Source organism: Gobio gobio (assembly GCF_949357685.1).
Source record: "Gobio gobio genome assembly, chromosome: 16".
Taxonomy (NCBI): Eukaryota; Metazoa; Chordata; class Actinopteri; order Cypriniformes; family Gobionidae; genus Gobio; species Gobio gobio.
Genome location: NC_137109.1, coordinates 30,757,396 through 30,778,842, shown reverse-complemented (window position 1 = coordinate 30,778,842; position 21,447 = coordinate 30,757,396). Strand labels below are relative to the sequence as shown.

General features: G+C 37.8%; 1 protein-coding gene across 6 annotated transcripts; it reads left to right on the top strand.

Annotated features, from left to right (window-relative positions):
- The first annotated feature begins 97 nt into the window (after positions 1-97).
- Positions 98-20,403, top strand: septin6 (septin 6). 6 transcript variants are annotated; one of them, XR_013818214.1, is made up of 11 exons: positions 98-167; positions 1,884-1,998; positions 5,373-5,568; positions 8,344-8,530; positions 10,671-10,832; positions 12,131-12,227; positions 13,599-13,767; positions 13,897-14,029; positions 14,258-14,448; positions 15,494-15,550; positions 16,700-20,377. XR_013818214.1 is itself a non-coding variant. In XM_079839504.1 (11 exons), exons 1-10 carry the CDS (start codon positions 123-125, stop codon positions 15,951-15,953), a joined length of 1,299 nt encoding a protein of 432 aa, XP_079695630.1. In that variant the 5' UTR covers positions 98-122; the 3' UTR covers positions 15,954-15,998; positions 19,006-20,377. The 6 variants fall into 6 exon arrangements, 5 of the variants coding, with proteins under 5 accessions (XP_079695630.1, XP_079695629.1, XP_079695628.1 ...); XM_079839504.1 differs by lacking the exon at positions 15,494-15,550 and adding an exon at positions 15,950-15,998 and having other exon boundaries at positions 19,006-20,377; XM_079839503.1 differs by lacking the exon at positions 15,494-15,550 and adding an exon at positions 15,950-15,998 and having other exon boundaries at positions 16,700-17,475.
- The last annotated feature ends 1,044 nt before the right edge of the window (positions 20,404-21,447 follow it).

The following is a 21,447-nucleotide window of genomic DNA, read 5'->3' as shown; positions in this document are numbered from 1 at the left end:
TAAAAATTGTCCTATAACAAAATAACAGTATGGCATCAGTCATGAATGGTACAGTCCATCGTATCTGAGTTCGTCGCCGTAGCTTCACTCTGCGCGCTGCTGCAGTTTCCTGTGAACGGTTGATGCAGGAGAGAACCATGGCGGCCACTGAGATAGCGCGACAAGCGGTAAGAGCTCTGTCTTATTACAACGATGTGCTCTCGGGTTACCTAACTAGACTGACGAATTTGTACCAGTTATTTTGCCGGTGTAACATACAGTATATATAACAAAATAGCTTTCGCTAATAATCTATTCGTGAACGTGATGGCCCATTATCAACAAACCAATCAATAATACAGTATTTAAAACAGCTGGTGTTGTTTATGTAAATTATTCGAATATATAATCACGTTTTTGTTGCATATTTTAAATTATACTTTTATCGCCACGCAGCTGTTTTGGGGGAAATGGCTTGATGTTGAGGGCCAACAATAACGGACGATCATCTCGGTTTGAAGTGACCACGACTGATGAATTATCATAACCAACGGTTTAAAAAAATAAATAAAACGCGTTCTCGAGCGTCAATGTGTTGTGAAATCCATTTAATTCTAGCGCGTCCAATACCGTTATTTTTAATTGTATTAGTATCATTATGCTCGCTGGGCGTTGTCTATTATGAAGTATTTCGTACATTCATGTCAGAAACTGACATGCTAAACCTTTTTATTTTGTAGCAGCTTATGTTCTGTGCATTCTGACATCTCCATTGTGAGTACATCTCTAGTGAGCAGGCTCGAGACTGAGCTCAAGCTGTTAGTTGTAATAAATGACGTTTAAATCAGTCTTTACTATTCAAACCAGGGGTTTGAACCAGTATTTTCTGGTTACAGAGCAGCCAGTGGGGTGTTGCAGTCATGATGACCCCCCTTTGGACTCCTTACAGTTGTCTGGTTTTGGAATGTTGCACATGTGGGTCAGATTGTGACTGTTTGTTCAGTCAATAAGATGCTCTCACAGTCTGGCTTCTCTTAGTTGCCTGTTTTATATTTATTTAAATGTGCATTTCGTCGCTAATGTTAATGGTTCCACAGTAATCCTCATAACAGAACTGATCATCTGCTTTGGTTCATTTCCCCGAAAAGTATGTGCTTTTGATTGCCTTTCATTGCAGTTTAACTTAATGAAATGTTTCCAGTTGGATAATGATAATAATAACTTTATTACATTAGACCTGTGCTGACTGAATGCTCACCCTTCCTTTTTGTTAGTGTTATTTTAGCAGAAATCAAATTAATTGGCATGTTCATTCTGCTCATCGCATAGGTCACACAAATGCAACCCCCCCCCCCCCCCCCACACACACACACACACACACACACTAAAGGATATGCTGTAAAATGTGGGCAGACAGCCTTTCCTGCCAGAGTTTTTGCAGGCCAGGTGGCAGACCTGTGTGAACAATGGTAGAGGAAATGCTGAAGACTAATATGGCCGAGATTTGACATTTGTGTTACGTTATTTACAACCGATTTGTTGCACAGATACCTGTATTACATGATAACGTTAACATTTGTCTGTGACTGCAAATGGTTTACGTGTGTGTTTGCCTAAATGTGGTTTCGGCTGTTGAGATCAGACAGGAAAGAGGAAGTGCACAGAGCTGAACCTTCGAGATCTGCACTACAGTATTACAATTTATGTCAAAGAGCTTACCTAGGTTATGTGTTTGAATGTTGCGTACCTTTTACGTACTAAAGTGATTGTTTCTTTTTGGCACTCTCATGAATCTAGGTGCTTACAAATACTTTCCATTGCTGACAGTGAGAAACCCTTCAAAGGATCTGTATTGGTGAAAGTTGTCTTGCTTGATATGGTTTGCTTTTTTCATCTTGTTTTAGGGAGAGGGTGCACGTGCCGTCCCTCTTGCTGGTCATGTTGGCTTCGACAGCATGCCAGACCAGCTGGTCAACAAGTCCGTCAACCATGGCTTCTGCTTCAATATCCTCTGTGTGGGTGAGTGTGTCGTGTAGAAGCTCCTTTTTTCCTTGGGGCGAAACTAACCATTTGCTTCAGTGTATGTCACACCCCTTCACTGTGAACGCATACTGATTCTGTCCTGTGACCCACTTACTAAATACTGATGCACTGATGGAGAGCAGTTGCAGGAACTTGAGATTTGATTTGATTCATATCCTGATTTCATGTGCTGATTGGAGATTATAAATCTTCACTAACTTTGCCTCTAAAAACAGTTATCAAAAAATAGGGGAAATCGTCTTTAAATTATACATTTATGCATGTTATTTGTTATGGCAGTGTTGTATTTTACTGACCTGGGCTGTGTTTCCCAAAAGCATCGTAAGTCTAAGTAGATCATAAAAACATTACCACCAATGCTCTCTACGATCAACTTGGCTTACAATGCTTTTGGAAAACACCGGTCAGTAAAACATACTACAGACACGCCTTCTAGGAGAAATAGAGTAGCCTGTGTCATTTCAGATCTGTCCCAGTAAGTTATAATGATAAATGTTGTGGGAGTAAGTCTTAACCAGGTGCATGCATGTGTGTGTTAGTTTGGCAGAGAGGCTGTGCCATCTGAATTCGCTTCTTAAATCCAGATGTTGTTTAGATTGGACCAGCCGCAGCGCTGGTGTCTGTATTTCAGTTCAAAGTTGTTTAACGTTGTACGGGTGTAATGTTGTGGTAAGATTTTACAAGAAGGATGATGTTCGCACAAAGCAATAATAATGCATTGGGTAATTGAATGTAGAGGAAGTCAGACCTTTACTTAAGGCAGAGTCTAAGACTGATGCAGTGTGCAGGCGCACCCTTCTTTTTAGTAACAGGTCAGTGATGTCATCGGGCTAAACCTGTATTAGTTTTAACACTTTAACTGGTAACATACCAGAAAAAAACGATCATTGGTTTGATTCCCAGGGATGAATTGATCAAATGTTTTGTCTAAAATGCAGTGTATTCATTTAAATACATAAAACGCAAACAGGTAAGTATTATGTTAAATAAATGTTCAGTATTAAAAATCAACATTGTAGTATATTTTATTTTTAAACGGTTGCTTATTTGTGAATTTACAATTATATTACAATTATACAATTATAAAAGTTATTTACACTTACCCCGGCCACTTTTTATTATGTACAGAAAGATAGTATATCGGGTTGGACCCCTTTTTGCCTTAACTGCCTTGATTTTTCGTGGCATAGATTCAGCAAGCTCCTGGACACATTCCTCAGAGATTTTGGTCCATATTACCCTGATGGCATCATGCAGTTGCTGCAGATTTGTCGGCTGCATGTCCATGATGCAAATCTCGTTCCACCACATCCCAAAGGTTTTCTGTTGGATTGAAATCTGGTGACTGTGGAGGTGATTTGAGTATAGTGAACTCATTGCCATGTTAAAGAAACCAGTTTGAGATGATCTGAACTGTGTGACATGGCGTGTTTTTCTGCTGGAAGTAGCCGTTAAAAGATGGGTAAAGGGATTGACATGGTCAGCAACAATACTCAGGTGTAGGCTGTGGCGTTTAAACAATGCTTAAGAAGATGCTCTTCCACATACCTCGGTTATAATGAGTGGTCATTTGAGTTACTGTTGCCTTTCTATCAGCTGACCCAGTCTGGCCATTCTCCTCTGACCCCTGACATCAGCAAGGCATTTTCGCACACAGAACTGCCGCTCACTGGATATTTTCTCTTTTTTGGACCATTCTTGTAAACCCTAGAGCTGTTTGTGTGTGGAAATCCCAGAAGATCAGCAGTTTCTGAAATGCTTAGACCAGCCTGTCTGACTGCAACAAAACAAAAACAATAAACCATAAAGAGAGAAACTTTATATGAGAGAGTTCTTAATAATCCTGTCTTAGTTTATTTTGTGGTGTTGACTGCCTGGTTATGCATTTTCACGTACAAAGCATGACAACAGAAACAATGAGTTGCAGCCTTTGGTCAAATATATACAAATATTGAAATGTTTCTGTAAAATTAACAGTATGGTGTGTGAGGTGAGTTTACAGCAAACTGTGAAAAGGCATATGATTCTGTCCCCTAAGTAAGAGCTCGTCAATAACCCAAGTGAAGTTCTAGCTAAATCCTTGCGCTTATGGTACTATGAAGTCTTCATGCTTTTGTTATTCGTTTCGCCTTTGAAATATTTATACGAAGACATTGTTTCAGATTCTTTGTTAGCATGCCCTAAAGTTCAGAGCATCTGCCGGGGCTTTTAGTCCATTTCTGCTAAAGCTCTAAGGATGCGACCACAAAACTCTCTAGAAACTAATATAAAGTGAATTTGGTCTGTTGTCAAGCCTTTCTTCTCTTCATTCCTGATCATTCATATTAAGGTTCAGCTTCAGGTTTAGTGAACACTGAGTACTTTGGCATGCTGTAAATGTCTCGCCGTGATTATCTGGAGAAGAGAGATGTTTGTGATTCATATAACCATCAGCTTTGAATGGGTTGCCTTTCATTCAGTCTCAGGAAATCCATACCTTTTGATAGTCACTGCTAATCAGCATTTGATCTGACTGGGAAATTGCTGCTTTATTTTTAAGCATCAGACCAGGCTTTTTGCCCATGCCTGCCCTGGCCCTGTAGTGAAAACTTTACAGGGGCTCGTGGGAATGGGATCTGCAGGCTGAGTTTATGAAGAAATGGCAAATGTTAGCCATCCATATAATTAACATTCTGGTGGTGTTACATGATGTCCATTTCTACTGTGCTTGTGGTTGTCAGGAGAGCAAGAATAGCCAGGATTGCTGCATGGCTTTTAGACTTTTACACACAGATTATGTGGGTTAAAATATGAAGTGTATGCATCAGCTAAATGGTGCACTTCTGTACTGTGCTGATGTGTGTAATTTTTATGTAAAAAATTCCTTATCCTGTCCCAGTTTTCCAGTTGCTATTACATATCAAACCATGTTTAATTATTTGAGTAGTATGGTGTTATTTTATCTTACAAATCAGGTGGTCTTATTGTAGGGCTGTTTTAAGGTGCTCTATGTAACATTTTTTCAGTAAATATCCAAAAACCACTAGGCCAGTGTTAATATATTTTGTTCAGTTGAGTACTTACAATATCAATGTTTCCAACTATTTGTAAATCATGAGAAAATTGCTATTTTAACCAAGGAACCGGGACGTGTGAGAAAGTCACCTGTCAATTGCGTCATATCTGCGTATTTATAAAAAGATGTTTTCTTAAATATACACATGCATGTGTGTGTATTTATATATACTGTACATAATAATTATACACAGCACACACAGATATATTATGTAAACACAAACTTTTATTTTGGATGCGATTAGTCGCAAGTAATCGTTAAACAGCCCTAGCTTATTGTTTTGTCTTTGTTACAGGGGAGACTGGTTTGGGAAAGTCCACCCTCATGGACACCCTGTTCAACACCAAATTTGAAGGTGAACCTACACAGCACAATCAGCCTGGAGTGCAGCTCAAGTCCAACACTTACGAGCTGCAGGAAAGCAACGTTCGCCTCAAGCTCACTGTGGTCAACACTGTAGGCTTTGGAGATCAGATCAACAAAGAGGATAGGTGAGATCTGCTTGTGATCAAATATTTTTGGGCAAAATTATTTTCATAATAGATAAACCTTAGATGTGTTTTCAGGATCAGCTTTATTTGTCATTGGTCAAAGAACATTAGCCATGTTTCCATCAAAGTAGTGAATTTAACTTATGGTCAAAATTGGAATATTGCATAAAACATATGCGAATAAAGCCTCGTTTCCATCTAGTGAGAAGAAGAGAACAAATTGTCTCTTCCTGATAGACTGGTGCCAAATGTCACTGAGAAAAATGTAAGTTGGCTGCAGTAGGAGTAGCCACTTTGGGTCTTTTTCGTATATAATTTATGGATGCACCGATATGAAAATTTTGGCCGATACCGATAACCGATAATTCTTTATATTTGAAAGCCGATAACCGATATATTGGCCGATAAATCTAAATACAAATTTTAATAAACTTTGAGACCCTGATTACAAAAACAAAAGGCTCACCATTAAAAGCCATGTCCCAAACACTTCAACATAAATCAAACCTATACACTACAGTAGCCTATTTGAACCAGTGTAAGGTTCCTTACCGTAAGGTTTAATTTTTGTTAGCATTAGTTAACCAACAATGAATGAACAATACTTCAACTTTTCGAAGTGATTCCAATTATATTTAGAGCAATTCAAACCCATCATGATGGATAGCGCGTCTGTCTCAGCTGAAGGAAATAATACATTATCTATCGGCTTGACTATATCGGTCAAATTTTCTTATCGGACCAATAACGCTAACATCAAAAATAATCATTTATCGGCCGATAGCGATATGTTGCCGATATATCGTGCATCCCTAATATAATTAACTTGCGCCACAGAGTGCGCAGGTGATACGCAATAAAAGTGGTCATGGCGTCTTGCATTCAGAGGTTGAATGCTGTTTGGGAACGCAGTTGTGTAAAACCGTTATGGTCTTACACATTACGCAAAGACGCATTACTTTTTTGATGCGTATCAAGATTTGGTGCGTGTTTATGTGCATGTTTTTTTTATGTGCATCTTTACATTTTCCATTCGGCTTTTTTTTCTTTTCTTTTTTTAAAATGCGATTATCTCAATGAGCATAAAAATAGGTGGATGGAAACAAAGCTATTGTGATAGATTACTGGCATATTTTTTTAATTGTACAATAATAAATTATTAAACTACATTTCCTGTTACATTAAAATATGGTTCTACATAGGCAAGGCAAGGCAAGTTTATTTGTATAGCACATTTCATACACAGTGGCAATTCAAAGTGCTTTACACAGAAATGAAGTTAAAATAGTTATAATTGAATAAAATAATAATTGAATTAATATAATTGATTAATATAATTGAATACATAGAGCTCGCTACCCTCTAATGCAGTGTTTCTCAACTGTTGGGTCACACTACTGTTTTAAGTGAGTAAAGGAGTAAGTAGTCAAAGAAACATAATGAACAACAACATGCTTAATTCTGTTTTTCTAATGCAAGACTTTTGTTTTGAAAGACGTGTGTTTGTGTGTGTGTGTGTGTGTGTGTGTGTCTGTGTGTGACCCTGGACCACGAAACCAGTCATAAGTCACATGGGTATGTTTATGGCAATAGCCAACAATATGGGTATGGGTCAAAATTATCGATTTTTCTTTTATGCCAAAAATCATTAGGATATTAAGTAAAGCTCATGTTCCATGAAGATATTTTGTAAATTTCCTACTGTAAATGTATATATAAAAAAAGATATTATTAGTAATATGCATTGCTAAGGACTTCATTTGGACAACTTTAAAGGCAATTTTGTGAATATTTAGATTTTTTTTGCACCCTCAGAACCAGATTTTCAAATAGCTGTATCTCGGCCAAATATCCAACTCTAACCAACAATACATCAATGGAAAGCTTATTTATTCAGCTTTCAGGTGATGTATAAAACCCATTTTAAAACATTGACCCGTATGACTGGTTTTGTGGTCCATGGTCACATATATATAAAAACAGGGCTTGACATTAACACCTGCCAAATGTGGGTGGATTTCAGTGATTCGTGTGTCATGTCTTAAAGTAACAGCACCCTAATATACCTGCTGTCAAATAATGAGATATTATGAATATTAAACATTTCTATATGGTAGTTTTTCCCCATGGTATCGATGTCAAAATTGTAACTATTAACTTTGGAAAATCACTAGCCACAGTGGCTGGAGGAGAGCAAAAAAGTTAATGTCAAGCCCTGAATAATGTATATATATATGTATATGTATCATTTAAAGCCCCTGTTTTCTTTGGGACTTTAGAGCCTTTGATGCAATTTTCATAAGAACAAAACAAAAGAGAACTCTGTTGTTCCTGCTTTTCTCAGTTGCTGTCATATGACCCTTTTGTGTGCAGAGCTCATTATAATATAGAGGTTGGATGGTATTATGACATGAGATTCCCCACTTTCAGGTTTCTGATGCCGTAGGCTAAGAATGTGCCAGTTATAAAGATTGTTTTCAGATTCTGCTAAAACAGCATGTTATTAAGCTGAATGCTTGTGACCGGCTTTATTTTACCTAAAGATGGGCTTTCATGGGTCTTAAGCTAGCATATCCAACTATTTATAGATACCCCAACCAGTACCTTTTCCCGTCAAAGCTCACAAAGTTTTATTTTACAGTTCTGTAATAAGCATGAAGCTTATACTATATTAACACTCCTCTTTATTTTAGTGCTACTATTATCTTTTGTGTTTGTGTTGTGCCTCTAAGTACCTTTGAAATATTTCCCCCTCTTTCATTGTTCAATTTGCAGTTACAAGTCTATTGTGGAGTTCATCGATACTCAGTTTGAAGCGTACCTTCAAGAGGAACTGAAGATTAAACGCACTCTACACAGTTATCATGATACACGGATCCATGCATGTCTGTATTTTATCGCTCCCACTGGACACTCGCTAAAGTCCCTTGACTTGGTTACTATGAAGAAGCTAGACAGTAAGGTTGGTGATGCATTTTATTTTTAACAAATGTTTGAACACACTCGGGACTGACAAGTATGATTATATGGTCAATGGTAGAGACATGAAAGTGTTTAATACTGTGGTGTGGTCAATCAAAAAACACATTACTATATGACTACATAATTTTAAAAAATGATAATCTTTACAAAATTAGGAATTACAAAAATCAGCTTTAATTTAATGAAGTTAATGTCTGCTATATGTTGTTTAGCATTATTTACTGTTTCACTGACTGTGCAGAGCAGTTGTTTTAAGATGTGGGTTATTAAGCATTCAGCTGATGGCTATGCCATGTTTAATGTCATTGGATCTGTAAATGGAGTTAGTGAAGGTCAGCTGTGTAATACTGCATTCTGTTTCATCTCTCTCTGTGCTGGACAGACTGTATGAGCAAAGATGCCCTCTTAGATCTGAAGCTGAAACTAACAGTAGCCTCGCATGCTTGAGTAGAGTATCCTGTGTACTCGCACTGTGTCTGAACCTTTTTTTGAAGTGTCTGTGTTAACCTCACAATTCGTTAGTAGTAAATTACAGGAAACAGACAAAGCGTAAAGCTAGTGACCATTCTGACCAAGCTACTGAGAATAGTACTTAGATGTTGGTGTGGGTGGCAGGAGTGTAAAAATTGAGTGATCGGGATCAGAGCACTCCATATGTGCACTTGTGTGGGTGGGAGGTGGGTGGTTGTGTGTGTGTGTGTGTGTGTGTGTGTGTGTGTGTGTTTTTTGCTTGTGTTTGCGTGTGTGTGTGTATGTGATAGAGAGTCATGTGGGAAGAGGGGTGTTTGAATATGAGACCCGAGATTAAAGGAATAATTCATCCAAACCATTAAAAAAAAACACATTTACTAACCCTCATGCTGTTCCCAAACTGTATGTCTTTCTTTTGTGGAACACAAAGGATGAATGTTTGACGTACATCCAGGCCATTCTTTTCTATATAATGAAAATGAATGGGAACTGGGGCTCTCAAGCTACAAAGATGCAAATGTAAATTTTTAAGTGAACTATTGCTTTAAATACCCTCTCTGAATTGGTTTCAAAGTGAATAGCAAATAGCTGCATATGCTGAATTCAACACATCTATCGATACATTGATCAATTGACTAAGGATAAAATCTATCGTTGCGTCGTGTAAAAAAACCTTCACCTATATTTTTTCAAGAGACCCCATTACTTTGACTCTCTCCACATCTTCACGCACTGTCCCTCTATGCATTACCGGCACCAACACGTGCGTTCTCATTTAAACTCACCTGTCAGTGCTTGACAATAAGGACTAGACAGATGCGGAAAGACGGTACTGTCACTGTCCCAAACGGAGCAGTGCTGCACCGTCACAAAGACGTAAAAGAGAAATGATTTAGGAAATTATCACTTAGGATCTGTGTGAGAAGTTTTCTGTGCACACACATCCATAGCGCACACAGAGAGCGAGTTCTCTTTCTCTTCTTTTGAGCTTGAACTGACAAATACAGACAAAATTATGAATCTAATTGTATCGCATACTTTTTTATGTTTGTCAGCAAATCTTGTATTGCTGGTTATGAGACTCAATATCAGATCATGATGAACCGTTCGATTTACACCCCTAGTTTGAGGGCATATTCAGATGTGAGCAGGCTGAGGTTATGTAAGCTTTCACATGGTTCTATAGAGTTCATTTTGATTGGATTAGCTCCTCCTTATTAAAAATGTAAAAAGAGGATATCTATTTGTGTCATTTTCATTTCATTTTTTGTCTGCAGCAGCATCTGCATATAGCATAAAGTAAATTCAGCCTTTTCTGTAATATGTCAGCTATTTATTCAGTTTGCTCAAGCATAAAAGACATGATGAGAGAATCTCAGTGTCTATATTTATCTGGACTCAGCCAGATGTTCTGAGGTAGCTTTCAGTTGCTTGCGTCCAAATTTAGTAATTTACTGCCTGAGTAGTTGAACGTTAGCTATCTGAAGTGGACATATTTACTCACCATAGCCGTGTGAGGTTTTATATGTCAGTATGCACTGAAATCTTCTGTCCACTGCTGTTTCTGGTTGACGTCAACATCTTAAGTCATATTAATATATATTGATTCAATTTCTGATTACAAGTAATCTTTCTCCTATTATATACAGGTGAATATCATCCCCATTATCGCCAAGTCAGATGCCATCTCAAAGAGTGAACTGGCAAAGTTCAAAATCAAGATCACGAGTGAGTTGGTTAGCAATGGTGTCCAGATCTACCAGTTTCCCACCGACGATGAGACTGTGGCAGAGATCAACTCAACCATGAATGTGAGGAGCTTTATGCTAAATGTTATTCATTTGTATTCATTCCTGTTGTTACATGCACTAAACAAGATGTGCTTTTAAAGTGTATTGTAAGTTATTAATATTAATAGACCCTTAACTCTTTAAACTTTAGTGCATAACTCATTCCACACTGTATGTGTTTCGGATATGAGCGATACCTAAAATCATGCTGATAATTGAGAAAAGATGTGCTGCTATGTTTCTATGTCTAAAATCTACTATGTGCTATATAAGATAACAAAATATACTTCTCTAAAGTTTGTTGGTATTATGAAATTAGATAAACAAGATTAAGAATGAATGATGTGTTCCTATTCCACTTGAAATTCTTTTACGTAGTCAATGTACTGTCCTGTTTTGCTTGGAGACAACACAGCCATATTTTATACTTAAGTGCTCGTCCAGTTTGCGTATCACATCGCAGTTTATGTGAGAAAGAGTCCATATGGGGTCCAGCTTTCTTTGCTGTGTTTGCTCACAGGAAATGACACCACAAAAGGGGAGGCATTCTTCATCAATGCACACTCCCAACAACATAGAGCAGGCTGCATGACATCCAATGAATGAATGTCACTTTCACCACACAGCCTGTGCCTGCGGGGTTACTGTGGGGGTCTTCCAGTACTGGTTAACCATTGGAAACAAAGCTAGCTGACCTCAGGACAAATCCCATTTGGTTCAAATGGGATGTGCCCTCATTTCTTTCTCAGTGGTTTTAAACGCTGTTCTTGTCTTGTAAATAGCATCTTAACAAGGTGATTTCTTTACAAGGTCTTCGCTACTGTGAGACGTAGTGCTTCAGTAGGAAGGAGGATACTATATTGTTCCTCATTGTGTTCCTAGTATCTGAGACCAAGACTGATTGATAGACGAGTGCATTTAGTTACATTACTGTTCAAAAGTTTGGGTTTGATTTATTTTTTTGATAACTGATTCATTCATTTTGTGGAAACTGATCAGTTTTTTAGGATTCTTTGACAAATATAAAGTTCAAAAGAACAGGATTTATTTGAAATAAAAATTTTGTTATTTTGTAACATGGCTTTTACTATCACTTTTAATCAATTTAACTAATCCTTGCTGAATAAAAGTATTAATTTCTTTAGGGTTTTTTTGTATTGTCCCCAAACTTTTGAAAGGTAGGTATGTGTAACTAATTTCACTAATATGGATTTAAATGCTGTGTCATCTTGTCTGTTACAGTAAGAATTGAAAATAGACTGCAGTATTTCTGCTAAATTATTTGTTTATGGGATTTTTTTTTTTTTTTTGCTCTGCAGGGTCATTTGCCTTTTGCAGTGGTGGGAAGCACTGAGGAAGTGAAGATTGGGAACAAGATGGTGCGAGCACGCCAGTACCCTTGGGGAACCGTTCAGGGTAAGTTCTGGTCACGTCTTCCAGAGGAAATGACACTGAGCTCTTCCCTCTGTTTGGCCATGGCCTCTTTGTTCAGGACATCCAAACCCATCCCGTCCCTCCCTTTCTGCAGCGTTGTGTCTGGACACTCCCTCTCAGCATACCATCCACTTTCTTGCATATTTTTCACAGAAGGGCAGAATGCTAATGTATTAGGGCTGTCAAAAAGAGAAAACAGCTGTAATTTCAATGTGGCTAACCAGTGTGGAGCCACAGAAAAATTACATCAGGACAGTGCTGATTGGATGATGGCACCAAAATAACACAATCCCAAACCCTTCACTAATGAATATCCTGAGCAGTGATGTGAAAGATTAAACATCTGCTATACACTACAATTTAAGTTTGGGAACAGAATGTTTTTTGATGCATGTTGATGAATGTTACACATGCTTATTGCAATGCCTTTTTCCCTTTTATGAAAAAAGAGGATCTAGAGTACAATGATGTTCATTAGTCATGTTCAATAAGCTGTGCAAGTCCAGCTCACTTCATTCACAATTTGTCCTGTCAGTCTTTATTGATGCGTGTTATATGCATGCAGTGATTTGATGCGTAACATTAGAGCAGCAGTGCTGTGACTGTCCTCAGGCTGTCTGTGACATCACTCTGAATCTCTCTTTCTCTTGCTCTCTCTGTCTCTGTTGGCACATGAGGCTGCGGGGCAGCACACGTGGTATTACTTAATTTAGCTTGCTGCAAGGATGAACTCACTGAGGGAAAAAATGGATATATGTGATGTGTGTGTTTTCATGCACCACTGCTGCTGCATGTCATTCATTTACTCAAGATTTTGGGGCACATAGTTTACTTGAATTGATTAAAGGAACAATTTCTTGGATTAAAACCATGAAGAAAGGGATGCATTTTTATGAAAAAGTACAATAACAACTGCAGGGAATGTTATAGTGTCAATAATACTTGATCACAGCTGCTCAGAGTTATACAAACGGACTGTTAATAGAGGTCATATATGTTTTTCTGAAAGGTTTCCTTGTTTCAGTGGTATAAAATAAGTTCTATAACTGGTCACCATTTCTTTAAAGCATTCTTTTTTTTACAGTCTCCTGTATACACCTACAAGAATTAAAAGAATGCTTAAAGTAGTTTTAGGTGAACCACTCTTATTTGGTACAGTATGCCACGTGAACTAATAATCTGGAACTTTTCCATAAACTACCCATATCTCTAACTTTTAGACTAACTCCACCCTTAAAGGGAATGTAGTAATTAATGTGTGTGGCATGTCCTGGAGGAAGTTATTCCCTTCTTTTTTTCATGTCCCAATAAGACTTAGTGCTCATTTTCCATTGAATATCATGTGTTTTCCAGTGGAGAACGAGAATCACTGTGATTTTGTGAAGCTGCGAGAGATGCTGATCAGGGTCAACATGGAGGACCTGCGAGAGCAGACTCACACTCGCCACTATGAGCTATACCGCCGCTGCAAGCTGGAGGAGATGGGATTCAAAGACACCGACCCCGACAGCAAACCCTTCAGGTGAAGAGAGTCATGATCACACCAACAATCTGGAAATAGTTCTCTATCATTTGTATATAACTTATAGTCTGCATTTACTGGTATAAATTAATGGTTAAATATCTTTTGGATCTGGTTTGTTGTGTTCAGCCTTCAGGAAACATACGAGGCCAAGAGGAATGAGTTCATGGGTGAGCTGCAGAAGAAAGAGGAAGAGATGAGGCAGATGTTTGTCCAGAGAGTCAAAGAAAAGGAGGCAGAGCTGAAAGAGGCAGAAAAAGAGGTTTGTTTGTTTGTTTGCAGGTATAACCAGTAATTTTGTAGCAATTTTGTTATAAAGGTCTCCGAAAGTGTTACAGTATATCTGGGATGATTTATAATATCAAATACAACTAAACAGTATAAAAAAGTGTTAACTCCTATAAATAGCTATTTACTATTTACAGTAGATATAAAGCGTTGTTTGTTCAGTAACAGCTCACATACTGACACTTTGGTGTTCACATCACAGCTTCATGAAAAGTTTGACCGTCTCAAGAAGCTTCACCAGGATGAGAAGAAGAAACTAGAGGACAAGAAGAAGTCTCTCGATGACGAGCTGAACGGCTTCAAGCAGAAGAGGACGGCCGCTGAGCTGCTGCACTCACAGGCCCAGCAGGCAGGGAGCTCTTCCACACTCAAGAAGGAAAAAGAGAGGAAAAAGTAAGTATTGACCTCTCCACGTGGTTCTTAACCCTCACAACCTTCCCTCCCCAAGACACCAGACGATCACGATGCAGGAGAACATTTGTGCATTTCATTGACCACTCGCGTAAGATTGCAGGTGACGTTGAATTTAGATCATTACCAGAACTATGGAATTCAGATGGATGGTGTTGACACCGTGTCTGCAGTTCAGTGAAAAGAAAATGAAAGGTCTAGTTTGAGCATATAAATACACTACTGTTTAAAAGTTTTAGGTCAGTAAAGATACTGATACTTGATTTAAGTCAAGGATGCATTAAATTGATTAAAAATGGCAGTAAAGACATGTATTGCGTTACAATAGATTTCTATTTAAAATAAATGCTCTTTTGATCTTTCTATTCATCAAAGAATCCTGATAAAATGTGTCCGTCTCCACTAAAATATTAAGCAGCACAGTAAATCAGCATATTAGAATGATTTCTGAAGGATCATGTGAAGACTGGAGTAATGATGCTGAAAATTCTGCTTTGCCATCACAGGAATAAATTACATTTTAAAATTTTATTTCAGAATATTACTGTTTAACTGTATTTTTGGTCAAATAAAGGCAGCCTTTGTGAGCATAAGAGACTTCTTTCAAAAACATTTAAAAATCTTACCGACCCAAACTTTTGAACTGTAGTGAAACTATTCATATTATTGTGCATTTATTATATAAAACTTGCAGTTACATCCAATACATTTATAGTATTGTTCAACTGTATTTCCATTTATGGGAAACTATAGCATACTTTAATTGGGACCTCTTAACATCACCCAGTCTGATGTGTGGTATAAGTCATGTATGAATAGAACATTTCTAAATAGTTCTAATTATATATGCTATGTAATTATATGTAATTACGACCAATTTTCATGGTTTGTAAATTGACTGCTTTATTAACAGTACAATATTTAATCAAAGGGTCATGCACATTCAATCTAAAAATGGTACTTGTAATTAGAGCTGAAATAAATTGCTTAAATAATGCCTGTAATCAATCATGGTTGTGTATTCAAGCTGATTCGCTGCATTCACCTGAATATTGTGTTGGAAGAAGACACTTGCACTGACAAGGTTTACCTTTTTGTTGTTTTTTCCCCAATCGATCTCTGCTGTATTTTTAACCGTTTTCCCCTTAAGCTTCCTGTATGTCCTCACGAGGCAGCAGACACTGCTTTAGCAAAAACACTCAAGTTACATTTCACAGGAATGAGATACTGAGGAAGCATTTTTGTAATGCATAAAGTGCAAGAACAGGCCCTTTGGCCAAATCCAATACTTGAGAATGAACTGTTTCTTACCACTTCATTTTTCATTATCTAGTGGGTGATATTCATCCCTGCACATAGAAGATAAAATGTTACAGTTTTCCTCAGTGCTCATGTGGGGCAATATTCATTGTGATGTTGCTTGTAAGGTGTCTTGTCTAGTTTGTACACGTGTCATGTACGTCTCATCCATGCTGTTTTCCAGTTAACTCATCCTCACCTGCTCCCAGTCCTGCATGAGTCACCTTATGCTGGTAAGGCTTTCAAAGTATCTCTTAAGGCACAAACCCTCGTTCGCACGAGGGGACTAAATTACAAAAACGCATGTAATGATGATGGTCAGTTACACTGATCCTGTAATTGCGGTGTTAATGCACTGCAGTAGTAATTACTACGTTTCCTATTCATGTTTAAAAGTCCTAAACACTGACAATGTGAAAAATGTCTGTGGTAGCAGCAGGGGATATTATGTCACCAGTGCAAGGCGAGAGTTTATTGCGCTCCCGATGTGATGTGCAGCCATCTGCCATCTGAATCCAAAACAATCTGCTGTTGTTTGCACTCCACTGCTCTTCCACGATCTCACACAAAAGAGCCTTTAATGGCTCGGCTTCTACAGCTGGGTCACACTAGTCCTACACTTGGCCTAAAATAAGCTGTTGTTGAGTGAGCTATCCCTTGCCACAGACCTGTTAGTAATAGTTAAATAACACATGTTAAAGTTGGGATCTCCGGTTTATGTAAATAACACAGCAGAAGAGACAATGTAGTCCATTTTATCCAGCACAAAGAGAACAATTCTAAGCCTTACCACATACACCCCCTGCAACTGCTTTCAAGTGTTTTAACAGATGCACGACTAACAATTTGGATCTTTTTATTTATTTATTAATGTGTGAATACAACAGTGTGTAACCTGTAGGGAACAATAATCTTCCTTCTCTCTCGTTTCCAGTTCAGGATTCCTGTAGAAAGTGCCCCCCCTGCCCGCTGTGAATGAGCTCTCCCCCCTCAGTGTTCCTGAGCCATGCCGTTCCCGTTCCCTCCCCCCTCTCTCCCGCCCCTTTACCCCCCCCCCCCCCCCAGTTTCACGCATAATACAGCTGAGGAGGGATATTAACTGTGAATGGAATCCTTCTTTAGATTGTTTAACCTTTTTACATTTTTTTTCTTCTATGTTTTACTTGCTATTCTTTATGATGTCATGATATTGCTTTGTTCTGCATGACTAGTGTATGAATCAACTTTAACATAAATGGCTACTGTTGCAGTAGTGAGTACACAGGTTAAAATGAGACAAATTTAATTTGACTGTTCGTACCATCATTTTCATTGGTACTATAATATGAATATATATACGAGCTGCTTTCAGTTCAGTCATTGAGCTTTAAAGCGTTTTTGCAGTTTTCTAATAAAATTTAGGAATGAGTAGTAATGAAGTGTTTTTTTGTTGTCTCATTTTAGCTCATGCATGTTATGCAGATGTCATCTGCTGCCATACCTCAATGTTGTTGTTTTTTTGTTTTTTTATAAACATGTTATTGCTATGCTTGTATTAGTGTAGAAAAACTTAATATTGGCACATTTCATCTAAATGTAAGCACCTTTTTATAGTTCTTTATTTTTGTGATATTTTATTTTTCACAAAATTAAAATAAAAATAAAAGCACACTTTCTAATCATTAAATATCAATTGCAAGGGGACCAATAAAGCTTCTTTCATAAAGCTTAAAACTGTGGAAAATCATTGTGTATGGTTACCAAACAGTTAATTAACGTAATATCATTGTGACTAAATGTTTATGCACTGGGGGTGACATGGCCAGTGTTTGATTTGCTTGCTATGTATTGGAAAATATTGATTCCTCAATTTATAGACCTTAGTCAGGATGGCGCCATATTGAATTTTTGACAGGAATGAAAACAAGGCTATGAAGAATAGAAGACGCAATCCAATTGTTCAGCTATCGAGTCTTTCTAAAAAAAACACAAAAAACCTTCAACTCCATAAAACCGAGTTTTGAAATCGAAATTGTGATCTAGGACCTTTATACAGGGCGTGCTGTTGTAAAGACTGTACGTCTATCCCTCACAGCCTCGTTTTCATCTGCATTAAATTCAATATGGCACTTTAGAGAGGACCTTTAAAGGAATTCACTATATCTTTATGCTTAACTGAGCATATCTAATAAGACTCGCTTAGTCTTACATTTGAATGTACTTTTATAAAGGTTTGTGGCCTGTATTATCAAACAAAGAGCTGCTTGACCACTGCCACAACTCAAATGAAGCCGTTTATTATAAGATCCTGGAAATTTATAGGCGATCATTAAGTTTTTAATCCATTTATATCTATCACTGCAGAAAATTACATTATTTATATATAAAATTATTTTCAGTCTCTTAAGCAAGTCACAATTAAAGATAGCAGACTGTTCAGCAAAATCAAAGGGATTTTATTGGTTCTGTGCTGGATGACATTTATTTTGGATGGTATCTGGATGCTGTTCTTTCAACAAGTGGTATTGATGTGATTGGTATTTAGCACTTTTATTAACTCTCTTGCTCCCTCCAGTCTCCCTGCTCACTGCCGTGTGTGTATTTACTTTCCTTTGCAGTAATCCCTGGCTCTGCACTGAGTAGTATGGCTTTGATAAGGGACCAGGCCCAGACTCTTTGGTTAACCGGTACCCCGAGGCAGTGTGGACCCGGCCCTCTGTGTTTCTTATAGATCACCTCTTGTGTTTTCATTGTGTGCTCTTTCTGCAGCTTTTACTAACATTTATATTTATGGTGTTACCTTTGCTGAAGGCTGTGCTTATTTGCGGTGTGTTACTAATATGCTTAAGATGTTTGCCTCTTTAGAGATGTGGGGAGTTAAAATGCAATCATTATAATCACTGTCCCAATTAAGCTGTTTTATTCCTTAAAATGTTTTAGATTAGGCTACTCTTGACCACAATTGTATTACTTTTAGAACGCAAGCTGAAAGCAACATTGCATTGAACGAATCCGTGCATGTTTAAAAGTAAATTGTGAAGAGGATGCACAATGCATTTGAAGCAAGGCAGAAGGACGGTGTGCTCCTATCCGCCCACATTCCGAATGCTTCATGCTTTTGGCTGGCAAAGACAAGAAAATTCGGAGTGCCCATTTCCAATTGACTGATGTAAACTTGTCTTCCCACTGGCACTGATGCCCAGTTCAATGCCCTCCTGATACTTTCTCTAATCTGCGTTTGTGTCTCCTCTCTTCCTCTAGCTTCTTTTAACTCTGTCTTGGCCATCCATTGGAAGAGGGGATTGCAGCTTCCATGAGAACTAAGCGTCCACTCTTCTTCCTGTCTTTTTCACTCCGTCAGCCTTGTTTGAATGTTTTATTTAACTGTTTTTTTCTTTTTTAAACTTTTATGCTGTGTGCCCTATTGAACATGGCCTTATGTGGGCTTAACATGGTATTTTTCAACAAATACTAGCTCTGTTTCCTAATTTAGGGCATGCTAAGCAGTCCCTCATTAGTATTTTTACAGACATCATTTGCTGGCGACCCCAGAGCCAAAGCTCTGATAGAAAGGCTGTTAACTAAAGCAATGCTTTTGAGTTTTAGTTTAGCATTTTACATGATATTGCCTTGTTCAATTAAATGGTTTCATTTCTTTTATGGATACGTGTTTGTGAATAAACCTGCATGTACTCCTCAACATTAACACAGTGTTAACTGTGAAGAGCGAATGGATACTAACTTATTTGCAAACACTATGTTTAATTTAGGATGTGGACGATAAGTTGAGTAAGAATATCTTTAATTAGACTTAAACATTTTGACACGCTGGCTGTGAATATTGAGAAAATCCAAAGAACATGGGCCCGAAAGTTCCTGGTTACTGCAGCAAATGTGTTAGGTGAGAGATATTTAACTGTAATTTAAATGAGAATCTTTATCTGAAAGCATGAGCAAAATCGCAGAGGTTTGTATTGTATGTTTTGTAATGCCCTTTTCGTTTTACAGGACACATTTCAAGTCTTAAATACTCGCAGCAATATAGTTATTTTATTTCAAATATAATCTTAGGGAGTACCGGACCATCTATTGAAATACCATGTAGGTCACATTCAGTGCCACTTTTTTATATTCTTTATCTTCTGTTCTTTTGCATGCCCTGAACATATTTTGTTTATAAAAGAGTTATTCTTTGCTTAGACATATTTACACATCTTACTTTGGACCATTTTATTACGTGTATTTATTCTAGGTACAATGTGCAGTTACATTCAATTTATAAATGTCATTTCCCATTTTGCCAAATATTGCATTGATATATACATCAAGGGTTTACAGTCATTTAATTTTTAAGTAAGTCAGTTATGAGGTACAGACATTCATGCATATGTGTGCACTACATATAATTTTTAAGGACCTATTTTGGTGTATCAACGTTGAAATCTGTTTTAATGATTAATGACATTGACAAGTGACTATTTTCTGTGTGAAACAAGACTGGCCTACATTTTTCTAGTCATCTTCCATATTTTCCCCTTAATGTCAATTACCCCCACCCCTGTAATACCAGAAATTTGTGAAATATTTAACTGTAGTAAGATTCCATGGTGTACATTTTCAATAAAACTACATTAAAACAACTTTGATATGCTATTTCATAATTTACCCTCTTAAATGGCCTAACAACTTTTTTTTTTTAAAGTGTGTATATATATATATATATATATATACACACACACACTATATATATTTATATATATATATATATATATATATGTGCACTATATATTTATACTGTACACTGTATTGCCAAAAGTATTGGTACACCCCTACAAATAATTGAATTCAGGTGTTCCAATCACTTCATAGCCAAAGGTGTATAAAATCAAGCACCTAGGCATGCATGCAGACGCTTCTACAAACATTTGTAAAAGAATGGGTCGCTCTCAGGAGCTCAGTGAATTCAAGCGTGGTACCGTGATAGGTTGCCACCTGTGCAATAAGTCCATTTGTGAAATTTCCTCATTACTAAATATTCCACGGTCAACTGTTAGTAGTATTATAACAAAGTGGAAGCAATTGGGAACAACAGCCACGAAGTGGTAGGCCATGTAAAATCACAGAGCAGGGTCAGTGCATGCTGAGATGCACAGTGCGCAGAAGTCACCAACTTTCTGCAGAGTCAATAGCTATAGACCTCAAAAGTTTGTGTGGCCTTCAGATTAGCTCAAGAACAGTTCGTAGAGAGTCGGATGCAGTGGCGTAAAGCACGCTGTCACTCACTGAACAGTGTAGATGTGTTCTCTAGAGTGACCAATCACCCATCTCTGTCTGGCAATCCGATGGACGAGTCTGGGTTTGGTGGTTGCCAGAAGAACGGTAGCCTACTTGCCTGACTGCATTGTGCTGGGTGTTAAATTTAGTGGAGGGGGGATTATGGTGTGGGGTTGTTTTTCAGGGGTTGGAATTGGCCCCTTAGTTCCAGTGAATGGAACTCTTAATGCTTCAGCAAATCAAGACATTTTGGACAATTTCATGCTCCCAAATTTGTGGGAACAGTTTGGGGATGGCCCCTTCCTGTTCCAACATGACTGCGCACCACAAAGCAAGGTCCATAAAGATATGGCTGAGCGAGTTTGGTGGAGGAACTTTACTGGCCTGCACAGAGTCCTGACCTCAACCCGATAGAACACCTTTGGGATG